Here is a 25,168-nt window from a genome sequence, read left to right as displayed (position 1 = left end):
CCTCCAGCTAAAGAGTCACCTTACCTGACTCATCTGGCTAAAGCATCACTCTCACGGACTCACCTGGCTAAAGCATCACTCTCACAGACTCATCTGGCTAAAGCATCACTCCCACTGACTCCTCCAGCTAAAGAGTCACCTTACCTGACTCATCTGGCTAAAGCATCACTCTCATGGACTCACCTGGCTAAAGCATCACTCTCACAGACTCATCTGGCTAAAGCATCACTCCCACTGACTCCTCTAGCTAAAGAGTCACCTTACCTGACTCATCTGGCTAAAGCATCACTCTCACGGACTCATCTGGCTAAAGCATCACTCTCACAGACTCAACTGGCTAAAGCATCACTCCCACTGACTCCTCCAGCTAGAGTCACCTTACCTGACTCATCTGGCTAAAGCATCACTCTCACGGACTCATCTGGCTAAAGCATCACCCTCACAGACTCAACTGGCTAAAGCATCACTCCCACTGACTTCTCCAGCTAGTCACCTTACCTGACTCATCTGGCTAAAGCATCACTCTCACGGACTCATCTGGCTAAAGCATCACCCTCACAGACTCAACTGGCTAAAGCATCACTCCCACTGACTTCTCCAGCTAGAGTCACCTTACCTGACTCATCTGGCTAAAGCATCACTCTCACGGACTCATCTGGCTAAAGCATCACCCTCACAGACTCAACTGGCTAAAGCATCACTCCCACTGACTCCTCCAGCTAAAGAGTCTAAACTGTCTCTCTCACTGTCTCATTAAGCTAAGGTGTCACAGTCAAACATTTGATCAAAGAGATCATGTGTGTGAATCCAACTTTCACAGGTTTGGCTGGGGCTTTACATCAGGAGATTCATCAAAACCTGGTGCTGGATGGTCTTTTAATTCTTCAGTGCTTTTTTCGTGAACCAAACTGCTGATGGTAGGAGTGAACACCGTGATGAACCCAATTATTTTTAACTTGATTGTTCTTTTATGCCATGCTGAAAAATTTTCTACTTATGTGATGGTGATAGGATACCGAGAGAAGTTCAAATTGGGACATATTAACTCATTTCAGTGACACTGAACATTCCACTGCTGCCTCAACAGCGCAATGTCATAGTGTGCAAACCAAATACATCACTGATGAAACAGCAGCACGCCACATGTTTCGTGTCGCCCAATAGAAGATTTGTGACGTGCAATTCCTATGCCATACTAGCGCCACCTTTTGTGAAAGGAAAATCTGTCAATACCCCGTTAGGGCTGTAGGAAACTACAGCGTGGTAAGCCATCTACCTTTGACAAAATAACTTTCCCACGATATGGCCTACATATCGCATAACATATTGGGAGAAGACAAGTGACTTTACGGGGATACAAGACAAGTTTCTACAGCCCTTGGAGTGATGTCTAAACAAAAAGAGAAGCAAAAGAGAAGATAATTTACAAATCTGTGCTGTATACAATCACTAACACAAAAGGTTTTTGAACAAGGCTGATGTAGAACGAGGAGTTTATTATACAGACTGACAATTAAACAATGCTGTGGACAGACAGACAGACGAACAGCCTGATCTGGTGTTGAGGAGACGCTTATTACACAAGTACAAGAAAAACCACCAACATTATCCTACATGAAAACCCATAAAAATCATCCATCAGTTTTGAGTTTTCATGCAATTTGCTTCCATCTCCAACAAAAACACTGTTCAGGCCTACACAAAGAAATGCCCCACATACAACCTTACAGCGTTTGAGGGTCGATTCCACAAAGCAATTTATATCGCCAGTTAAAACGCAATATATTTAACAATTTATGGTCCCAAATTTTGATATAGTTCCTTTTTTCAGCCAAACTGCTAAGCAGTATCAATTTTCATTGCTTTATACCATTGAAAAGAGAGCATTGTTTAAATAGCATTCCAAAATGGCCTCATGGAATCGACCCCTGGGCAATGTTTCATAAAACATCAGAAAAGTCGAGGTTTTATTTTTATACGATAAATCATAAGGAGGAAACATACACGAAAGTTCCTGCATTTCTTGAGTTTACAGAAATAGTGACTTACATCAGTTCTTAAAATTCAACCAGAAGGAATTAAGACACTCCTACCTTCCACAGTGGTGAAAACCATTTTTTTTTTACTGATGACTGATGTCCACATCTATGTCTAGCCTAAGCAGATTTTTGGACACTTTGTCACAGATTAACAAGACTTGTTTACCCGTTTCCATGGTTTCAAACTGTGTTTGGAAAGCATCACAAAGGATACTTTCCTCCCATGTCTGGATGTAGTACAAATACACAGTTTCTACCTGTTTTTTTTAAATCCATTTTTTTCCAATTACAGGTATAGCGAACAGCACTTATCACCATATCTACAATTTTACATCAACTCCTAAGAAATTCATTCATATCTACAAATACATAAAATCTTTTCGCTGAGAGTCTAAATCCTTACAGTAGTTCAATCGTAAGTCTTTTCTTAAAAACCTTAACCTCTGGCAGGTTGTCTTCCCAAAAATAAAAATTAAAATCATAAATCTTTGTTTATATGTACCAGTAGATTACAGCACTTGCAGCATTTCAAAGTGTGGAGATCAATAAATAGCTGGAAACAATGATGTTTTTACCACGAAATCTTCTAATCATCACCAAGAATATAAAAGCCCAGGCTTTGATTTTGTTCTACACAAATTTCACGTCATGCTCTGCAGAAATCCGTTCACATTAGTATTCAAAATCCACACACTCTAAATACACCAAAATGTCCAAATACAGAACAAAACTTTATTCATCCCAGAAAAACAAAAGACAGCGCTGAATGCTTAGGCAACATGTTTTTTAAACACTGAGGTGGTGCTGGAGTCTTACTAGTTTAATATGTCGTTCTGACGAGCTGGGCAAGGCATGCTTGATGTCACTAAAATGGTGTAAAGCTGCTTATGCGCTTGACGTGTCCTCATTAAAATGTTGTTCAGTATAGAGATATTTTCCCTAAACTCCCAGATCTTTTAATGGTTCAAGAAAGCAATCATGTATCACAATACAGTATGCATCTTTACACTGCCAAAAAAAAACACACAAAAAAAAACACATGCCAGTGTTGGCTTTCCAGTGGTTTCCAGCAAAATAGCACAGTTTCCTCAGTCTTCTCCAGAAGAATAAATCTGAGCGCAATACACTGATATCTCACTTTACGGCGGCACAATGCATGATATATCTACCACACAGTTTTGTAGTGTAAGCAAGAATGTGTTCACAAATGCTGTTCATTTAATGGCCTGTTAAGCACCAGAATCTGAATATGTTCAAGTTCAGGACCTAATGTAGTCCACACAGCCTCCCTATGGACCTGTAGGAGGGAATGACCATACTATATCACAATAGTGAATGTTAACACCTCCTCAGAACCCACAACTCATTTTGTCACAGAAATTTAGAGGTTTCCCTCTCGTGGTTTCTAATGGTTTTCATGGATAACTACAACTCTGAGCAGGCAAATGCTAATTAGGAAGGGTCCTTTCTCCACTTCATCGTGACATAATTCCTGAAAGGGACACAACTCTTCAAAGGGAAACAACTCTTGCTGAGGCAGCGATTACCCCTCCAGTCACAACATTTCAATGATTGAACAATGACAAATAATTTAATTCTTTGCAGCAGTTGCACCGAAAAATGATGTGCATTCAAAATTGTAGTTTTTTACATCTAGCGCATGTAACAATATGCTGAAACATATTTGTGGGATGAAATAAAGTAGTTTGTTATATTAAAAAGGAATTATGTGTATTTATAAGTTTAACAGGTTAAAACTGTGAAGCCTTCAAGCATTTCACTCATATTGGGACTGACAGCATTGCAACATAAATCCTCCCCCCCACCCCGCTTTCAAGTGAGACAACTGTGTAATAAACATTATGCAATTAAAGTGCTGACATTCAAGAAAAATCACTGGTGAAAGGTAAAATATCCCCGATAATAAGATAAACGATTCAGTACGTTGGAAATGTCAACTGCAACTGTGGTTGAATCTGGGGTGTACTGAGAAGTAGGAAGTTCACCAATGATCAGATTATACAATCTTGAAACTCACAACTCTTCCATCTTGAGGAGGAATCAATACCATTTTGGGACATAAAAAGTTGGCATAACCATGCAGTCATTTCACGTCCTTACTCTTCTTAGACAGGTTGTGTATGGTACATGTAATTCACAATACAAATGTCTGCTGCTACCAAACAAGGATTTTTATCATCAATCCATTTGAACATGTCAGTACTGGTACGTGTTCATTTTACACAAGGGAAGTAACTCCTGATGTAGTTATACAGTCTCTTATAACCGAACGCTAAGCTGCATCCTGTCTATGTTTCTCAAATTTTACCCAAAAAACAAAAAATGTGAAACAGATAAACAAAAAATCTGAACAAAAAATAATAATGACGAACAGAGTGTTATACAAGTGACACATACTAATTTACACACAATCTTCGTGTTCCTGTTTGCTTCTTCCTTGTTCCAAAACCATAGCTTTTCATTCCAATCCAATGTTTTCACAAATCAGAACTGATTTCTACATTACACTGGGGATATTAATTTACAATCCATTCAAAACCACGACCTTTTATAGTTGAGTGTTTGAGCTCCTTCTGAACTGAAATAAATATGTTATATCACATCATAAGCTGTGTTGTTTACTAGACTTTATATATCAAAGGTGCAAGACGAACACATACCGATCCTAAATTAAGGCAGTTTTAAAAAATTCAAATTTGGCAAAATATTCATCATTTTTTTCATAATTTCCAAAACCTCTGATAATGATTATGTTTACTTCCATTGATATACAAATTGGTGTTCAAAACAAACAGTAGCCACTTCTCTCTGACCAAAACCACAACGGCATTATTATGTATATTTCTCACGTGCTGTATAATCGGAATTCTGTTTCTGTCTGGCAGCCAATGCCATGGCACTTTACAAATCTACATCAAAATTTTAGTAAACTAGCACCTTATTGGACATCTTTATTCTACAAGCAGCATCACAGTGATCTTTCTGTGGAAGCAACGCATATCAACTAATGAACACCTAAGGGAGATAACCCTATAATTAGAGTTTAGCCCCTTGATATTCTAGACCAGCACTTCAAATACAGTGGTTTGCTTTAGTATGCATAAATACTGTATAAAAAGTTCTACATCACTACATTGTACCACTGCACTGAATCTCACATAATCTTTACAGGGTATATAAGAAATGACACACATTTTCTTCATAATCAGAGTGCGATGAGCTTTCACACGATATAATAGTCACACCAACAACGAAAGAAGGTTACATGATATTGGAAAACGTCACTCCTTAAATCAAAACATGTGTAAATAAATGTTGGAATAGTGTGATGAGTGAAAAATATAACCCCTAAAATTCATCTTAAACAAAGAAATAATAATAACAATAATAATAAAAAAACAAAAGCATTGATATCTATTTTTTTTTTAGCATTTAATATTATTAACATCACAAGGCTATGTGTGATTTGTCAATATGTACAAAAGGTGATCTGCTAAAAACCTGGGTGTTACGGAAAACTAGTTTACAACATTAATAGATTCTATTTTGAAACAGAAGGAAATGTGTACTGAGGATGAAGGAGGGCACCATGTGGTGTGATTAGTTAAATTTCCTGTATTGCACTCAGATTCAAGGTCAAATGTCAAAGAGATCAACTTTGCCTGAAAGGTCAAACATAAAAAAAAAATGTATGGTTTTCTTGCTAGAGGCAAAGTAGCTGTGCACTGATTTACACTGCTTCATTTACAACACAAACATCCACTCTGATGCAAATGGTTTGTGGTGAGATTAAGGGGATGAGTAGAGGGACTGGTGCAAGGGAAATTCAGGCTAAAACTGGAATAAAGGGTTAAAGCTGGCACACATCAGAAATGGCATATCTAGACCACAGAGTGTCAGGCACTTATTGTTTTACCCTTGCCTACAGGTTATAATGCCATAGACACAAAGGAAATTATTGCCTGAACAAGACTGAAGATAATACAAAATTCCACAAAGTACCAAAAGCCAAAAGCACTGATTTTGTTGTTTGGTCAGTTTGATCATATTACAAAGCTTCAACTTATTATCTGGGATAATTTTCATAATATCATGCACTGTTCTTAACTTATCTTTTCATGTTATCTGCCAGCCTCTGCAACAGGTGAGTAAAACTGCTCAGAGGTGTATATTGTTGAAGCAATATATCTAATCTTCATTTACTTTTTACCGGCTTATTTCAGAACCACTTTATTACCTTACATACCTGTAGGAACCTGAGTCAGACAGTCTATACAAGGAATGGTGCCTACCAGTCAAGATATGTTACAGGGATGTGCTTTCTAAATCTGATTAACTCAGTCACATTTCTGACAAGTGTTCATGAGCTACAGAATTCCAGCACTGTCCAGAATCTGGACGAAAAAAAAATCTCATCTTAATGCAAACTTTTCTAATTTACAACCACTATCATTACATACTTTGTCTATCATAACAAATAGAATATAAGAGTGAGACGCAGTAACGGTTCAGTTATGCTGCTAACCCGTTTAATTATAATAGGTCAAAGGTCATCTGCTAAAGCGGCATAAGAGGGTGGTGCACGCTCTCATGTGGAGCGGGACTCAAGAGGGGGAGAGGTGGCTAAATAAGAGCAGCCCTTTCCGCTGATCTGCATTTATATAATGTCATACATGTACTCTTGAAGACAAGCGCGTTGCCTAGCAACCATATTAAATAGCTACTGAAAGGGTGCCTAATGGTGAAAACGATCATCGCTCTTCAACAGCCATGCCACGGACTTCTCCCTCCTGCCGTTGCTGGGGAGAAAAAAAAAAAGAAAGAAAGCTGAACAAAGAAATTATTCCTTTTATTGGTGTTCAGTGAGTGAGTGCTTGGGGTTTAGTGTCGTGCTCAACAATTTTCCAGTCATATGACGACGAAGGAATCCTTACTTTGTATGTAATGTGCGTCCTGAATTTCCACCGCTCTTTTATCTAGCGCTGCTTCACTGAGACGCCTTACTGAAGACAACTAAGCTGCCCCACCCAAGCCAATATACTGATACGGGTTGTTGCACTATCCCCTTCACGCTAAAAAGTGAGTTACAACTTCCTCCTTTAAAATCTTAGGTGTGACTCGACCCAGGATTGATCCTGGATCTACCGCTCCTGAAGTGGCCGCTCTACCAACTGTGCTATCTGGGCGGCCTGAACATTGGTGTTTAACCTGAACAATTGTTTGCAAAGGTGGTCAGGATTATGAGATGAGAAAGCCACAGTACCCGCTGTAAGATTTTTTTTTTTTTTTTTTTTTTTTTTTGATTGGTGTTTTACGCCGTACCCAAGAATATTTCACTTATACGACGGCGGCCAGCATTATGGTGGGTGGAAACCGGGCAGAGCCCGGGGGAAACCCACGACCATCCGCAGGTTGCTGGCAGACCTTCCCACTTACGGCCGGAGAGGAAGCCAGCATGAGCTGGACTTGAACTCACAGCCCCCTGTAAGACTTTGTATTTATTTATGCATTACATTGTCGTGTACTGTCATATTCAGGAATTCTTTGCTCGTAACCATGGTCTCCACAGGTTTCGGGCAGACCTTCGCATGACATGACCGCAGCAGAAGCCAGCACGAGCAAGCTTCAAAAGTGGAGGAAACTGGCATGTTAACATTATTTTACCATCATTTCTAAGATCAATAGAATTCTCACGATCACGTAAAATGAAAAACTCCTTCATGGACAAAATTTTAAGTTGTACAAAAGATGTCTCATGTCTCTGTAGCCTATAATCAGAGCTTCTCAAAGCTTATTTATTTATTTACTTAATTGATTGGTGTTTTACACCGTAATGAAGGTCATTTCACTTATACAATGGCGGCCAGCATTATGGTGGGTGGAAACCGAGCAGAGCCTAGGGGAACCCACGGCTATTAGAAGGTTGCCGAGAGACCTTCCCACGTACGCCAGGAAAGGAAGCGAGCATGAGCTGGGCTTGAACTTCCAGCAGTGGGAGGTAATTGGGTCATTGTAAAATGACGATGGTAACACTTTTGGCCACGGAGGCCCTGCTTCTCAAAGAAGCCCCAGCTCTTTGAGCGAAAAGAAGTTTTTGCTTATGCGAAGTCGGTCGTGATCTTGTGGCATAAGGTAACTAGACTGCAAGGAGCAAAACTTCAAACAGCTAGACCTCTTTTGTCAAATGCTTGACAGTCACACTGAATCCACAGCTGAGCCGTAGAGGGACCCCTTCGTGTTCCATGAAGGCCTTAGAATGATACTTTTGATGCCAGCACTTAAGAACTTCTGATAAGAAATTATTCAAACTTCACAAATAATCCAGGGGTAGCCCTATAGATTGACCTTCAACTTTGACCTTGCAGCCCCGACCTTGACCCCTCACCTTGTCCAATTCCTGTTTTGTCTTGTCCTCCAGTGCCCTGATGTCATCCATTGTTAGGTCGTACCACTTGTCTGTCCAGCAGAACACCTGGCGATGGAAGTTGGAGAAAATCCTCTGCTCTTGCTGCAAAATACAGAGAAAAAAAAAATATAAAAACAAACCAAAAACCTACGCTATCTAATTATCACATTAAAAATGGATCACGCAGAAATGTGACAATATTTTGATAAATCAATTTTCATTACCTTCATGACATAGGACTCCACCTTATTCTGCAACCCCCACCATTTGAAATGTATGGTCACCAATTTATAACAGCACATCACAGGGTTAGCAGTTTTCTGAAAACAGAGTGTGTATGTACGATTAAAGCTGTGAAACGAAAAACATGAGGACTTTCTTTAAACCAGCGTCACCTCATTTAAAACAACAGGGTGATAACAAATTAAAAATTCTAGGATTTTTCCAGGATTTAAAAGATTAAATTCAAGCACCTACCAGAATTTAAAATCAAAGCAATATATGTTGCATGTCACACTCACAGACATGCGACCAAGTCCCACGTTAACATGGCGCAAACTCCATCCATAGCGATGTGTGTGAATGACATGGTCGTCCCTTGCCATTTTTGAAAGACCAACTATCCTGCTGGCAACTCTAACTCTAAACTTTGTGTACAATAGTTATCAGTAGTTTAGCTGTTGTTCACCTTCATTTCCTAACTTCCCGCAAAGAAAAATTATGTGCACTCCCACATTTTTGGCTCTGGCAAGTTAGGATCTTTGTCAAGAGTTAACTCCCCTGTCACATATATTTTGAATGGGTTAAGCTCCAGTTTGTAAGGTATGCTGTCTATTTATATAGGCCCCTGTCTCAACCAATCTTTAAAGTCTGATAATAATGGCCAGTAGCAGCAAACCACACTTCCTTGGCATTTTTTCACATATCAGCCCTATCAGAATTGTCAAAATAACCCTGTATCATACACAGCTCAGCTGGAGGAAGTACCAGTCACGGTGGCATACTTGAGTTATGTATGCAGTCCTGGAATAGTAACACTTAGATGATGCAAGATACGAGTCAACCAAGTTCCTGTCTGCAGCAGACACTGAAGACCCAACATGCAATTTCAGTCAAATCTGTTCATAGCTTTTCTTCCTGTAAAATTGCTGACAGACAGAGAAATAAACAATGGAAAAAAGAATACATAAAACCATAAATATTACTCACAATCCAACCAGGTCCTAATGGGCCTCTACCAGTTTTCTGTGATTTGAATTTGCTAGGATCTTCGTCTGCCTTAATATCCTGCACAGAAAAATGAAAGTTGATTGATATTTCAGTTCAACTACATTTATTTGTCATACAAATGTTGAGACTCACTGTATTCACTAAAATACTTTGATTTATTTATTTATTTGATTGGTCTTTTACGCCTTACTCAAGAATATTTCACTTATATGACAGTGGCCAGCATTATGGTGGGAGGAAACCGGGCAGATCTCGGGAGAAACCCACAACCATCTGCAGGTTGCTGCCAGACCTTCCATGTACAGCTGGAGAGGAAGCCAGCATGAGCTGGACTTGAACTCACAGCGACTGCATTGGTGACAGGCTCCTGGGTCAATGCGCTGTGCTAGCGCGCTAACCAACTGAGCCACCGAGGACCCGCTAAAATACTTTGGTTAGGCACAAATATATAATGGAGCTTGAATCAGTTCAGCTCTCAGTAATTCCTTAACCATCTTGCACCATGCAAGACGTTATTTTGTACCAAAAAAGAAGTTACCCTGTACCATACAAGACGTTACCTTGTACCTTACAAGATGTTACCTTGTACCAAACAACACGTTACCTTGTACCATACAAGACGTTACCTTGTACCAAACAAGACGTTACCTTGTACCATACAAGACGTTACCTTGTACTAAACAAGACGTTACCTTGTACCATACAAGACGTTACCTTGTACCAAACAAGACGTTACCTTGTACCATACAAGACGTTACCTTGTACCAAACAAGACGTTACATTGTACCATACAAGACGATACCTTGTACCAAACAAGACGTTACCTTGTACCAAACAAGACGATACCTTGTACTGTACAAGACGTTACCTTGTACCAAACAAGACATTACCTTGTACCTTACAAGACTTTACCTTGTACCAAACAAGACGTTACCTTGTACCATACAAGACGTTACCTTGTACCAAACAAGACGTTACCTTGTACCATACAAGACGTTACCTTGTACCAAACAAGACGTTACCTTGTACCATACAAGACGATACCTTGTACCAAACAAGACGTTACCTTGTACCAAACAAGACGATACCTTGTACTGTACAAGACGTTACCTTGTACCAAACAAGACATTACCTTGTACCTTACAAGACTTTACCTTGTACCAAACAAGACGTTACCTTGTACCATACAAGACATTACCTTGTACCAAACAAGACGTTACCTTGTACCATACAAGACGATACCTTGTACCATACAAGACGTTACCTTACATATAACAATATCCATACAACTTGAGCAAACAAACATCAATTCACAGGAGTTTAAATTTTGGTTTCTTATTAGGGATCAAAAAGCAAATGCTTTAGCAAGGTATTGTTGACTGGCATCACCTTGTGCTTTATAAAAATGATTGACTGATTGATGTATTTGATTTCAAATCTGTACTGAAATATTTCACTCTTACAATACAATCCGATTTTATGGGTGGTGGAAATCACAGTGTCCAGAGTAGACCAATTGCCTCTGGCAAGAAAATGATCAACTTTCTCACATGAGACTTTACACTGATGTACACATATATTTCATACTGATTGATAGAAGGCATGTTTATATTGCTAATGATCGCTATTTATACTGATCATGAGGTCTGCACTTGTCATACCAGAGACTGGATCCTAAAAACTGAAATATATGGAGTATTTCGAAAAGCAATTTCCAAATCGCAAAATGCCTGTTTAATGTTCTTTCAATATTGCATAGTTGTACTTACCGAAGCCCTTAAACACTTTGTATCTGTGATGTCAATTAATACAACTTGCCTGTCCTTAAGCTTAGCCTCGCTTAAACTATGTACCTGCAATCAGAAAAGTGATCTTCATAACCTCTGTGATACGAAGTATAACAACGAACATTCAGATGTAATTAAACAAGCACTGACTGATTGGTTGTTTGATTTCATTTTTTTCCAGTTGTCCAGTTGGACGGTGGAAACCTTTGCAGAATTACTGACAAACTTTCTCACATGGACAACAGATTTGTGTTGGATTCAGTGAAGAGTCCCATGATCAACATCAACCAATTACTGTCAACAAGACCCCTATGAACAGTGAGAGCGTAGAGTCTACAAACTCCCTGTCAAAGGCCAGGATTGAACTCACACCTGGTAGTAGCACATCTTTTTCACAGAGCTACATCTAGCACACTCCTTTCATTAAAGCGATACAACACCGCATCACATTCAGATGCAACTCAATGAAGAGGATAGGAGAACAACCGCAGGGCAGAAAAAGCATAAAGTTATAAACAAGAAAACCGTTATGGATTTAACAGAATATTTTCTATTTAACCCCACGGATGGCCGTGGGCTTGGTCATAGGTGTACGACACAAAACACCAATCAACTAAATATTCTGTTTACTTTTTTCATTGGTGCCGCACACTAAAGAATTTTATTCAGGTCATGTTTAGTCCACAGAAAATGTAATTGCTGTTTTAAGGGCTGAAGGAATCCTTTTCAAAAATGTTGGAGGATGGTAAGACAATAAAATTTGAAACCATCCATAAACTTCTGGAAAATGTAATCTACCTTGGCAATATTTGAAAGCATACATTAACATGATCTGAAAGCCTTGGAAAACAGAAAAACCATGAAGACATTAAGATCGGACAAAATAAATAGGTCGATTTAAAAGAAACAAAAAACAGGACAGCAGTTCTAAGGGTGCAGTATATGGTTCAGTATTTGATTTTTTTGATTGGTGTTTTACGCCGTACTCAAGAATATTTCACTTACACGACGGCGGCCACAAATATGGTGGGAGGAAACCGTGGAGAGCCCAGGGGAAACCCACAACCATCCGCAGGTTGCGGCAGGCCTTCCCATGTATTGCCAGAGGAAGCCAGCATGAGCTGGACTTGAACTCACAGCGACCGCTGTGGTGAGAGGCTCCTGGGTCTAGCTGAGCCACACATGCCCCAGAGTATCTAATGAGAAATTATATTAAGATGCAATCCAAGCCTATCACTTGAAACTTACATTTTCTGATTCTCCCCTGTCTGGATAATGCATTGTTTCTATGATCAAGTAGAAATTTTCCTTCATATAATCATTCTGAAACAGGTGAAATGTATTTGGTTTAATTTCAAACACAGTAAATACTTGACTGATTATGTTTTAATACATCACATTTCTTAGCAAAAAGAAGTGCACATATTAAAAGCATGGTTAAGTGATAATGACTAAGAACCAGATGTATGAATCGCTTTTACTAAACTGTACAAAAAAAAAAAATAATAATTTGTTGCATCAAAACAACAAATTACATGTTTTAAAGGATGTTATATTATTATATCACATCACAGCAGGAAGATTATCACATCACAGTAGGAAGATAATCACATCACAGCAGGAAGATTATCACATCACAGCAGGAAGAATATCACATCACAGCAGAAAGATTATCACATCACAGTAGGAAGATTATCACATCACAATACGAAGAAAATCACATCACAGCAGGAAGATTATCACATCACAGCAGGAAGATTATCACCTCACAGTAGGAAGATTATCATATCACAGCAGGAAGATTATCACATCACCGCAGGAAGATTATCACATCACAATACGAAGATTATCACATCACAGCAGGAAGGTTATCCCATCACAGCAGGAAAATGTTTACAGTAACTGCAGAAATTTTCTTTTTCAGAATTCTTCACTAATAGGAGTTGTATAGTGTTATTCTTTGTTAATACTCTTGAATCATGGTGTTAACTCTCTTTCATTTAGATTCCTTCGATCACTTCAATATTTTCACCGGGTTAATCTTGCTACTGCATGTCAAATCTCCTTGTGCATCAGGAACCAATGTTCTTCATATAACGCTGAGGATTACCGTCTATTTCAATGATAAACTGAACAGTTTAGCATAATAAACAGACTAACTCATTACGACGATCACTATATATATATATATATATATACTAAACAACAATATAAAGCATGAAAACAGAGTGGTCGGTAATCACAGTTCACACACAACTCTGTACCAAGTGTGTCCACCATTGGTAACATAAAGAACATGAACTCTGATAGGAAGTGACCATTCTGTTTTCATGCGGCCATACATGTAGCTCCCAGTTTATTGCTCTAAAATGTGAAAATCTGTTGGAAATTGAAAGCACCATTGATAATGAATACTCACCCTAATTGTTGAAATAACGTGTTATTTAATACTGAAGAGAACACAATATAATATTGCTAAATATTGTTTATATCTTTGATGAGCAGACATGTGTAATCACCAGACAAACAGCACTGGTCTCACACGGATGCTCAAGAAGTACTAAATTTAACAAATGTGCACCCGTGGGGGTTTATAGAACTTACCGTTATCACCGTTCTACAGTAGGGGTAAGCATTCCAAGCCTCCTCGTGGACGGTAAGGGACCCTTTGGGAGCTATTAATCGCATAAATGTTGGAACTTTACTGAAAACAGACAAAACAGTATAAATATCAGAAAAACGTTATTCCATTTTTTCTTCAATCACATAACACCACACAAAATGGGCATACAAATTGACTGTAAACGCAAGGGTAAATATCTTGAACTTGATCAACACCAGAATTTTCACAAAATCATGATAAGGAAGCATTGTGAAGATCTTCCAAACTAATGATCCCAAAATTTATTAAAGATCAAATACAATATTGTATGGAGCAATCAGGTATACTGTAATTTATATATTTATTTATTTGTTTGGTGATTTACGCTGTACTCAAGAATATTTCACTTATACGACGACGGCCAGCATTATGGTGGGAGGAAACCGGGCAGAGCCCAGGGAAAACCCACGACCACCCGCAGGTTGCTGTAAGGCCTTCCCACTTACAGCCGAGGTATACTGTAATTCTTCGACCTTTTCGCATGTTTGCAAGGTGTTCAATCAATCAATCAATTTCTGAAGGTATTACTCTCTGTACATTGATAAAATTATACTTTTTAATGAAGCCCTTAAATTAAGACATCCAACCAAAGTAGTTTTGTCTCCCAAATCAAATTAAAAACCATGTATAAACTGCACTGGTGGTTGCTCTTTCATATGCAAAATAGCTGAGGAATTACGGTATATAAAAAAAATTAATTATAACCAATTGAATCTTAGGATTTGTACCTGTACCAAATAACCATACAGATCACGTAATCTACAAGGTAATGGTTAAGCCATCCTTAAATTTTAGTGTAGTTCGGTGGGAAATTCTTCAATTTTTTCTCAAATGGGAATTTTTTAATATTATGGCCAATGAAAAAGACTTTTAATGAAGTTAACATCGAAAGAATGGTCAGATTATGCTCAATCAACATATTTTGAAGTACCTACATCTAATTTTTGGGATTGTTAAGTACGATGTTAAACCCTAAGCACTCACTTCCACACTCTAATTTTTGGGACAGATATTAGTGGTAGTGTTGAACGAAGAATATTACATTTCTTTACCAGCCTCTTCAAAAAGTAAAGATATGAGTATATTGTTCATTAGATGCTCTAGCCATGTGAGAAAAAAGAAACTCTATATTCCTGCTACAATTACATATATATTGGCAAAATGTGCAGGCCAGGTGTCGCAAAAATTAGAACAAATAGGGTATGGCCTTTTATGTCTATGTGCACATGACCTGTGTGTGGCTATATATGATATTTGTCTGTTACATTACTACCCGCATTATGATTAAGTTATTCCACCCAATACCTTTATCGCGCACCCAGCCCAGCGGCAGCTGTGCGCAAGATACCATACGCGTTAATAATAGTGTCCGAGGGTTAACTACCGTATATACCCTGATAATAAACTAGACAATATGTTTGCGCATCTCAGTGCAAATAATTTTATTACGCATCTGATAAGAATTTATACCGAGCATAACAAAACCATATTTGGTGGGTTTTATACATTGAATGAATGAATGCTTGGAGTTTAACGCTGCACTTAACAATTTTTTAGTCATATGACAATGAGGAGTCATTAGGTGTGTGTACATATACTGTCTTCTTCTGGTGGCAGGGCGAGTCCATCCACCAAAGTGCTGCCACCACTGAACTATCATGCTGAAGACACTAAACATGGCACTCCACCCAGTTACATTATAATGACACCGGGCCAACCAGTCCTGTTTCCTTTTTAAAGCAGTTTGAATCACCCCAACGTGAACGCTCTAACCATCAGGCCACCAAAGTGGTCTACAGTGCTTGACAAAACACTCTGACTTCCATGTATTTATTACTTAGATGAATGGTGTTTCACACAGTTTGCCTAGAACAGAAATTCAATTCAATCATTTCATTAGGCATCCAAAACGATTTATTTTGGAGATAACTAAACAATATTTTATAGGTATCATCTATCTGTATTCTTTCACTGATACTCTGATTTATTAAATAAATAAATATTTATAATATTTATTAGGTTTGACTAGTACTTCATGCCAAACTTATCTTTTGTGTTCTTTTCTTCTTTTTTAAGCCCTGGTACGCTCCATTGGGCATTTTGTCAATATTATTGTACTTCCACAACATCATTATTTTACACGTACATGTATGGTACCTAGATAAACCAACCTGGCCAGTGGCCAGAATCAACAATATGATTTGATCACTACAGGCAGAGTATTCAGCAGGTAAATATCAAAGTGTCAAGCAATGACACTAAGAAGCTGTATTTAGATAGAAATGATGCACCGAAAAAAACAAAAGATTCATTCGCTTAAAACACTGTTTAAGTGGCAGCTGATTGGCTAGTGGCGAATGAGGTTGCAGGCTTGAAACCCTCGCTTCATTTGCAGGATTATCAGGCGCATGTACATGTATAAAATCGCAACGGGCTTTGGTTTATTTTGTGTTTTTGAGACCATTTCTTGGAATATATCACCTTTGCATAATAATCTTTTAAAACAACGATGCGATGCATGTCTAATAACTCTGTTTTCCAGGTCAATTTGTTGTTTATATCCAAACCCGTGCATTTAATCTGTGATAATACATGTACTTATTAATGTACTGAAACTACAAAGATGGTTTAACACTCTTATTAGCTATGAAGACAGAATTCTTTTGCAAATATATCTACATAAACATGCCTTACAAGTGATGAGGCTGAAGAAATAGTGTAGGTTGCAGAGCAATTCCTCACATTTTCTGACTTCTCAAATCACTGGATTAGAATAACATACATTTCATAACCTAATGCTACAACAATATGCAGCATGTTGACATGTGAGGACTCTTGTAGCTCTTGTAAAAATTGCTGACAAAGTAAGATAGATAATGTATCCATCTCACAGGCAGCTGCAAGACTGCATTCTTGTACCTCCTGCTATTGATCTGTATTGATCAGAACCTGCAGATAGGAACTCAGTCATTTGTGGCCGAGCTTCATGTACAACACACTTTGTTTACACCACAATGACCATCTCCTGGTTGTAAACTCAACACCATGCAGTCCTGTAATTCCTCAACCTTTCCACATATTTAGGTATTTATTCAAGCATATTCTGAAGGCATTATTCTGTGTTGACTGATAACATTATACTTTCTGTGAAGCCCTGAAACTGGACAATTGTTTTTTCTCCAAAATCAAATTAAAAATGTGCATAAATTACACTGAAAGTTACTCTTTCGTATGCGAAAAGGTTGAGGAATTAGGGTACAGAGTATTTAGACACTGTTTTTGCACAGCACTGCACCACTGTTGCTGGGAGGTTAACTGTCCCAGCTCTTTATAAATGATGTGTGATGATGTATGAAGTTTAGACTTATTAATACTGACAGCCTGTGAGATACATATTACAGACACATTGTGATATCCGGTGTTAATTTTAAGCCACACTTGCATAATATAATCAAAACTTTCATAGAATAATTACATGGAAGTCTCGAGTAAAAGGAATATTCAAAATTTGAAGTTTTTCATCAAGATTTTTAGACAGTATTGTAACAATGTATGCAGTAAAAAACATACTGAAAACTTTGGGGGTCATGTTTCGGAATATGTTATATCGATTCATGTGTTAATAGATTACAGAAGGTAAATAATGAAAAAATAATGGGAAAAGTATCATGGTGTGGTATAAATCCAGTAAACTGATTGCACATGAACATAACAGGTGGAAATAATGAAGCAAACTGATGGGTGGCAATAATGAAGCAAACTGATGGGTGGCAATAAAGCAAACTGATGGGTTGCAATAATGAAGCAAACTGATGGGTTGGCAATAATGAAGCAAACTGAATGTACCTGTACATAACAGGTGGTAAAAATGAAGCAAAAGTGATGGGTGGCAATAATGAAGCAAACTGAAATGTACATGTAGATACCACTGGTATGATAATAAACCTTTTGTGCATGTGTATAACAAAAGGGTGGCAATGATGAAGCAAACTGATTGTACAGCATGACTCGTCAAAATAACTGAAACTAAAATCAAACCTATGTTAGCTAAGCTGAGAGTACATACTGTTGTAAATGGTAGATTTTGTGCGTGTACTGGCCCTTTGTGTACAGTTTGTCTGCCTTCAACGGTCGTTCCGGTTTGTACTGGTCGCTCTTCTCCAAGTCAAAAGGGTCATTTGTCTTGACTTCAATCCCATCTCCACCGCCTGTCTCATTCTTACTGACTTCAGCAACAGAAAAAAAGCTGTGCCCGTTGGTACTGTGGACAAGGAGGTAAACAAGAGTTTATTTATTTATTTCAAGTTGTTCATCATCTTAATCAAGAATTTTTCACTTATACCATGCCAGTCAGTTTTATCGACGGAGGAAACTGGAGTGTTCAGGGAGAAACCAACTACCTTCGGCAAGAAAGTGACGAACTTGTTGGTGAACAACGGCCTTTAGACTAAGCATTGACCATATGAGTGTCGTTCACTACATATTGTCACCAAGCAGTGAGAGATTTTGGAATCTACCAATTCCCTGGCCACAGCTGGGTTTGAACCTAGAACTCATGCGACCTAGCAATTGAAAGAGAAATGCCTTTAACCACAAGACCACATCCCATTCCTGTACAATTAGTGAAATATACGGTAACATGATATAACTACACTAAAAGATGTTCTTTTAAAGGAATTTGGATTTCATGGTGTAGTTTTTAAGACATTCAATATTCTTGCTTGAATTACATATATATTGGCTTAAATGAACAGGCCTGTTGTCCCAAATTTTAGAAGACACAGGGTGTGGCCTTCTATGCGCACGTGACCCTTGTTTTGCTGTGTATGATGCTCGTCTGTTATGTTACTACCCACATTATGATTATGAGGTAGAGAGAATGCCCTAATTGGAGTATGAAATCTAATGTCATCGCTTAATAACGACCTGTTCTAACTGAGAATGACTGCCATTCATTGGGTTCAGGAAGAAGTTAAAGGTTTTCCCACAATGACATATTCAGATACGCACGAGTTGTTTTGTATGTCACAGGTTAGTAAATGTGTCACTAGTAACCGGCTTGAAGTTATACCAGAAATCCACAAGTAAACGGATCTACTGGACACTATGAACTAGGGGCAGTGAAGTATGTATACATGTATATGTATGTATATATATATATATATATATATATATATATATATATATATATATACAGGGTCACAAACAACCTTGTGCTAAAGGAATACTCACGAACAACCTTGTGCTAAAGGAATACTACTGAACACAGGTGCATGTTTACAACCAGATTTAGGAATACTGTCTATGAAAGTTTTAAAGAGGTTTCCATGAAGTTCTACACTTAGAGCACGCACATATGAGATTTACTGTTATTCATGACTAAGCTACTTACTCTGCCCGATTCTGAATGTTTTGAAACTGACTTTAAAAGAAGTGTTATGAGGTTTGTTTTGGAACATAGGATTATACCCTAATGGGTAAATGTAACTGGCCAGACAATGCCCCGTATTAATATACTGTGAATGATCAGCCCAGTTCCAATGACTGATTGGGGTGTTTTGCCTAAAGTCTGCAGTCTCGACCATGGCATTCCAGTGATATACTGTTTTACATTTTTATTTGATTTATCTGATTGGAGTTTTACTTCGTACTCAAGAATATTGCACTTACATGTATATGATGGAGGCCAGCAGTATGGTGGGAGGAAACTAGGCAGAGCCTCTGCAGGTTGCTGGTAGACCTTCCAACATACCACCGGAGAGGAAGCCAGCCTAAGTTGGACTTCAACTCACAGTGACTGCATTGTTGACAGCCTCCTGAGTCAATGCCCCGTGCTGACACGCTAAACACTAGGCCACGGAGGCCCCTTATTACATTTTTAAACTGCTGCCTCACCCAGCAATGTTTTGTGGACACCAGGTTGGATACCTAAGACTGATGACAGGCCTTCCATTACCTGGCTCAGGTATTCAATTTCAAGTCAGAGCAAACTGCACTTGAGAAGGCTAAGTCAGCAAATTTGTAACAGGTTTAAGTTTTAAAAAAGGTTTTGGGTCCCAAAGACTTACCTCTTCCACTGTCATGGGAAGTACCACACGGCTGGAAATGAAAAAGCGAAATCACATTAGAAAATGGAGCACATGTAGTCCTTTACACAATATATAAATGTTTATAATATTTGAATACGTGTTTATTGTGTTTTTTGTGCGAGAGTGTGCGATGGGGGTAGGGGGCTTTGCCAACTTACTGTTGAACTGTTTTAAGTGTGATTTACAGATGTGCACATTACATTGGTGGAAGACTTCTTGGCTTTAATGAACTGCGTCAACGGTCACACAAGACAAGAAAGTCATCTACAGCTTTTTGTAATATAATAGGGTAAGGACCAGTGAAAGTGGGGGAATGAACAAATTTGTGACTTTGTTTAAGCCGAACATGTGTTTAACATCATGCCTATTGATAATGAGCCAAAACCCGGTCTTGTCGTAACATTTCCATAAAACAGGCTTGAACAATCCTTAACTCATATGACAAAAGCGAACTACCGTATTAATCTTCAACCTTTTCAACCTCTACAGTAGTTTTTTCAGTGGAATTTATGCACACAATTATTATGTAAATAGCGCTAAAATTGTGTCTCTATATCCAGTAGTTCTCTCAAAATATATCAATGAATTGGCTACAGAGGTGGCTGAAAGGGTTGCAGAATTAGAGTACATGTAGAAGAGACAGAATCGGTGCTGGTAATTTGGTAGCCAAATGCATACTAGGTAAATCCAGGCTAAGCTCAAATATAAACACCGAACTGTTTTACCATAAGATATTGTAATTTTCTCTTCTCTCTTATCATCACATATGACTGTATTCATACTGAAAACACGTATTAGCCATAATCAATGTTTATGATTCAATGCACAGTTAACCCATAAAAATTAGAATAAAGTTCATCAAACTGAAGGATAACATGAGATCATGTTACAAAAATACACCCATGACTGGAAAATAATGTGTGATCTACATGTACAGTTTATTATTGCATGATAAGACATGTTCCCTAAATGACCTCAAATTTCGTCCATGAATAAGTTGCTTTTTTTTTCTGGGAGTTCTACTGGTTGTAGAAAGGTGCTCTGAGAGATGTTTGAAAGGTATGATGATATCCTAATGGAAAAATGTAAATTTTAGCAACACAGGTAATATCTCATTTGCCTTCAAAAATGTTCTTTTGAGGTCGAATTTTTAGGTCATTTATGTCAAGACAGTACTACTTAAGGAATATAATCAATATATGACCATAATTTCCGAAGAACTGTTCATTAAATTGCACGTACATGTACTTAGAAGTAAATTCGAAGTCATCCACTGAAATGGACTTATCGATATTAAAATCACTCCAACCAGTTACTTATTATTTGACGTGTGTTTAACATTATATTCAAACATATTTCTCTTAAATGTAGGTGATGTTAATAATTTGATTGTTGCTTATTTATTTTTCATTTATTTATTTATTTGACTGAATGTCATACTCAAGAATTTTCCACTGGTGGCAGTCAGTTTTATGGTTGGAAGAAACCTGTGTGTTGGCGATAAACCACTGATCTTTGACACGTTGCTGATGAACTTGACCACACGTTGCCTAGTACATCCATTCACACCTCAATATTAGTGGAACACAAGTGGTCTTCAAAGAACCTTACATCAAACGAGTGTCACTGACCACTTACAATCACCAAGACCCCAACAGCAGGCTGAGCATATGTTTATTTACTTATCTGATTGGTGTATTACACTGTACACACGATGGCAGCCAGCATTATGGTCCGAGGAAACGAGCAGTGGAACATGACTGGCCAAGAATAATGCATATTTACAAAAAAAAGTTCACGGCTTTGAAGAGTTAATATGGCTCAGTAAATTAAGGTAGATGATGTCAGACATCACGAGTTTGATTAAATAAAGACGCGTTACAGCTGAAACTGATACACTGTAATACTGCAGACGTTGAACTACAATATTTTTTTGACGTAACAATGGGCTTGGCTCAAGCTCCTTCTTCACACTAGTGCCACTACACTTCAAGTCTATCATTGGTGTCCTTACAAAAACTTTGCATCATAGATATTGTATGGGAAATTGGCCCCAAAAGCACTTCACATATAAAGATTTCTCATTGGCTTTTTAAATCGCGAGAGCCTCGTTGCCACAAATAACGTCAGCTACTTACAGATACAGGCTTTACAGAATCTTTCAACAGCTTGACCTTTTTGTATCTATCAGTATTATCATTGGCTTAACCTGACCTTTCTCCTTAAAACAAAACATAAAACTGTCAATGGACCAGCAAAGAAATAAACCTAGACTTTCCAATCAAGCAGACAGATCTTACCTCTATGCAGGCAGTAAGACACACCTGAACTTGTTTTGTACTAAAACTCTATTGGCTGCACCACTCAAATCAAAGTTACACATTTGCCTCTAGACAACCCTTGACTATACAAAGTGATTTTGTCATGGGGGGAGTAAATATGTTTTGCAATTTCATGAACATTATATGTTGGGGAAAGGATTAAAACGCCGAGGTAATTCAATACCAGAAATGATTGTAACTACACCTACATTATAAGGTAAATGATAGATGATGCTGTTGAGGTTCACTCATGAATGACAGTTTGAATAACAAATGTCTGCACGTCTAATAACTTCGTCATCTAGATTGACATAGATTGCTAGAGGCATTACTTATAGATAACAACTCCTGGATTTATTGTATTGGTGACGTTTCGATGTAGGGTCTTATATCATTATCAAACCATATGAACATACAGAGATACAAGACAACATATATACAGTAAGAGAGTGAGTGGTGTCAAAAACAGGTAACAATGTAACTATAGATAATGGCTTCAGGGTTTAAGACAGTCAATGTCTAATCTGATGAGGTCGTTGTAGGCGTTTGGTAGGTGGTACCCGCTGTTTCGGTTAAGCTGTGGATTGTGTTGTCGGATCATGATGGCTTCCAGCAGTTTCCTTCTTTTGTAGTCTGACTGGTTGTTCTGTAGAGTATGAACTGTGCTCCACTGGAGTTGGTGTTCTGGTTTGATAGGTTCATATGGTTTGATAGCGATGTAAGAACCTACATCGAAACGTCACCAACACAATAAATCCAGGAGTTGTTATCGATAAGTAATGCTTCTGTCAATCTATACCATCCCAATTCCTAAATGCCTCTGAAAGAAGCCTTCGTCATCTAACTCTGAGTCTGTCAGGTTCTAGTGTATGGATCTAACATATCGAGGATCTTATCAGCGGCAATTAAAACGCAAACAATAATCCTTAAATGTAATGCTTTAGATCTGTTGTTGTTGTTTCCGACAGCCGGGGTTTTAGGCTTGAGTGCCTTTGGGCATTGTGACACATACATTCCTTACACCAATCAAATCAATACAAAGGGCTAATTGTATGTAGCCAAGCTTTGAATTTCCGTTGGATTTAATCCATAAAGACAACAATATGTACATATTTCCATTTTAAATCTGACAAAGGTACTTACTATTCAAAAATCAACATCCTGCTGTAAAATTTCGATACGGCTCACACACCTTCCGACATGGGGTGGAACAGTATGACGTCATGAGATGACCCAGTGCCCACGCACTGAATATTTTCGAAACGGGTTATCAAGTAAAACCTCGCATCTATATATAGAATGGGAAATCATAGTGTAAATTAATTTCATCAATTTCAATGTTGGTCTGGGTAATTTTGGCTAAAAATTATAACGCCTCCATAGTAACTGAGGTCAAATATTCAGCATTTGACCGTATCACAGTTCAAGGTCACGTAAACACGTGGTGACTTTTTGCCGAGGGATGACAGTGCTTTCAGAATAGTAACGCACTAAAGGTTATTAGCAATAGCTGACCACTCTCTCTTTGGCGGATTTTTATTTTGTCTTTTATTATGGGACAGACAAATCAAGTTGTGCAATACTGGTTTGGGGATATATCCACAAACTCTAATATCTTCATATGTGGCTGACTGAGCGCTGGGATAATTAGTTATTAAATATTCCACTATGTATTTTGCATCTTGCAATATGAAAAGTGTATCTCATCCAAGCCTTTCATATCATGCGGGTTTTGTGTTAAGTAAAAATATACATTTTATTGCAAGGCATGTTGATAATATACTCATCAGTGTCTTAATTACATGCAGACACAAATATATATTTTAACAGTTAATCTCATTTACTAAATTAGTTGTGCAGCAAGAAATGGAAAGAGACACATAGTTATGCCGAAAAATTCCAAAGTGTGATAACTTGTTTATATCATTATAGAGAAAGGTGGAATATGGATTGAAGTGTCTAAACAAAGAACTCATTAAGGAGAACAAATTTGGTAACAGTCATGACAGTAGTAAATTAAACGGGGTAGCGGAAGATTTTCCTCTCACAAAAGGTGGCGCTAGCGTGACATAGGACTTGCACGTCGTGTGCACGTAAGGTGTTGCATGCTGATGTTTCATCTGTGACGTATTTGGGCAACTCTCTGTGACGTTGCTCTGTTGAGGCTGCAGGTGAATGTCCAGCGTCACTGAAATGACGTAACACATAACACTTTGGACTTCTGCCAGTATCTCACTGATACTGACTCTGTGATATAATCACATGGAGCTGCTGTAATTCTGCAACCTCTTCACATGTCTGCAAGGTGTTTATTCAAGCATATTCTGAGAACATTATTCTTCATAGACTGATAAACTTACTTTTTATGAAATCGTGAAATTGATCAAGCCAGCCAATGTAGTTTTGTCTCTGAAAACGAATCGAAAAGGTGCATAAATCACACTGAAAGTTGCTTTTTCATATACAAAAATGTTGAGGAATTGAGGTAGTTGAATGGCTTTTAAGGACTGAAAAATAAAACCTAAATTCAGACAGCTACATTAATTGTCAGTGTTGTAAATCTTTTTCAGTTTTACTTCAGTTTTAAAAAAAATCATGTAACAGAAATAATTG

The 25,168-nt window shown here is 38.0% G+C and overlaps 1 protein-coding gene across 1 annotated transcript; it reads right to left on the bottom strand.

Moving 5' to 3' along the window:
- Positions 1-1,476: 1,476 nt before the first annotated feature.
- Positions 1,477-23,715, bottom strand: LOC135476184 (phosphatidylinositol transfer protein alpha isoform-like). Its single transcript, XM_064756117.1, is given in 11 exon segments — positions 1,477-6,859; positions 8,446-8,568; positions 8,691-8,786; positions 9,676-9,753; positions 11,466-11,549; positions 12,732-12,806; positions 14,088-14,187; positions 18,212-18,387; positions 18,389-18,406; positions 20,214-20,244; positions 23,699-23,715. Coding segments are annotated over 11 exon segments (846 nt in total). The 3' UTR covers positions 1,477-6,811.
- Positions 23,716-25,168: the final 1,453 nt, after the last annotated feature.

Source organism: Liolophura sinensis, chromosome 10 (assembly GCF_032854445.1).
Source record: "Liolophura sinensis isolate JHLJ2023 chromosome 10, CUHK_Ljap_v2, whole genome shotgun sequence".
Classification (NCBI taxonomy): domain Eukaryota; kingdom Metazoa; phylum Mollusca; class Polyplacophora; order Chitonida; family Chitonidae; genus Liolophura; species Liolophura sinensis.
This window is presented reverse-complemented; position numbering and strand designations above follow the sequence as displayed.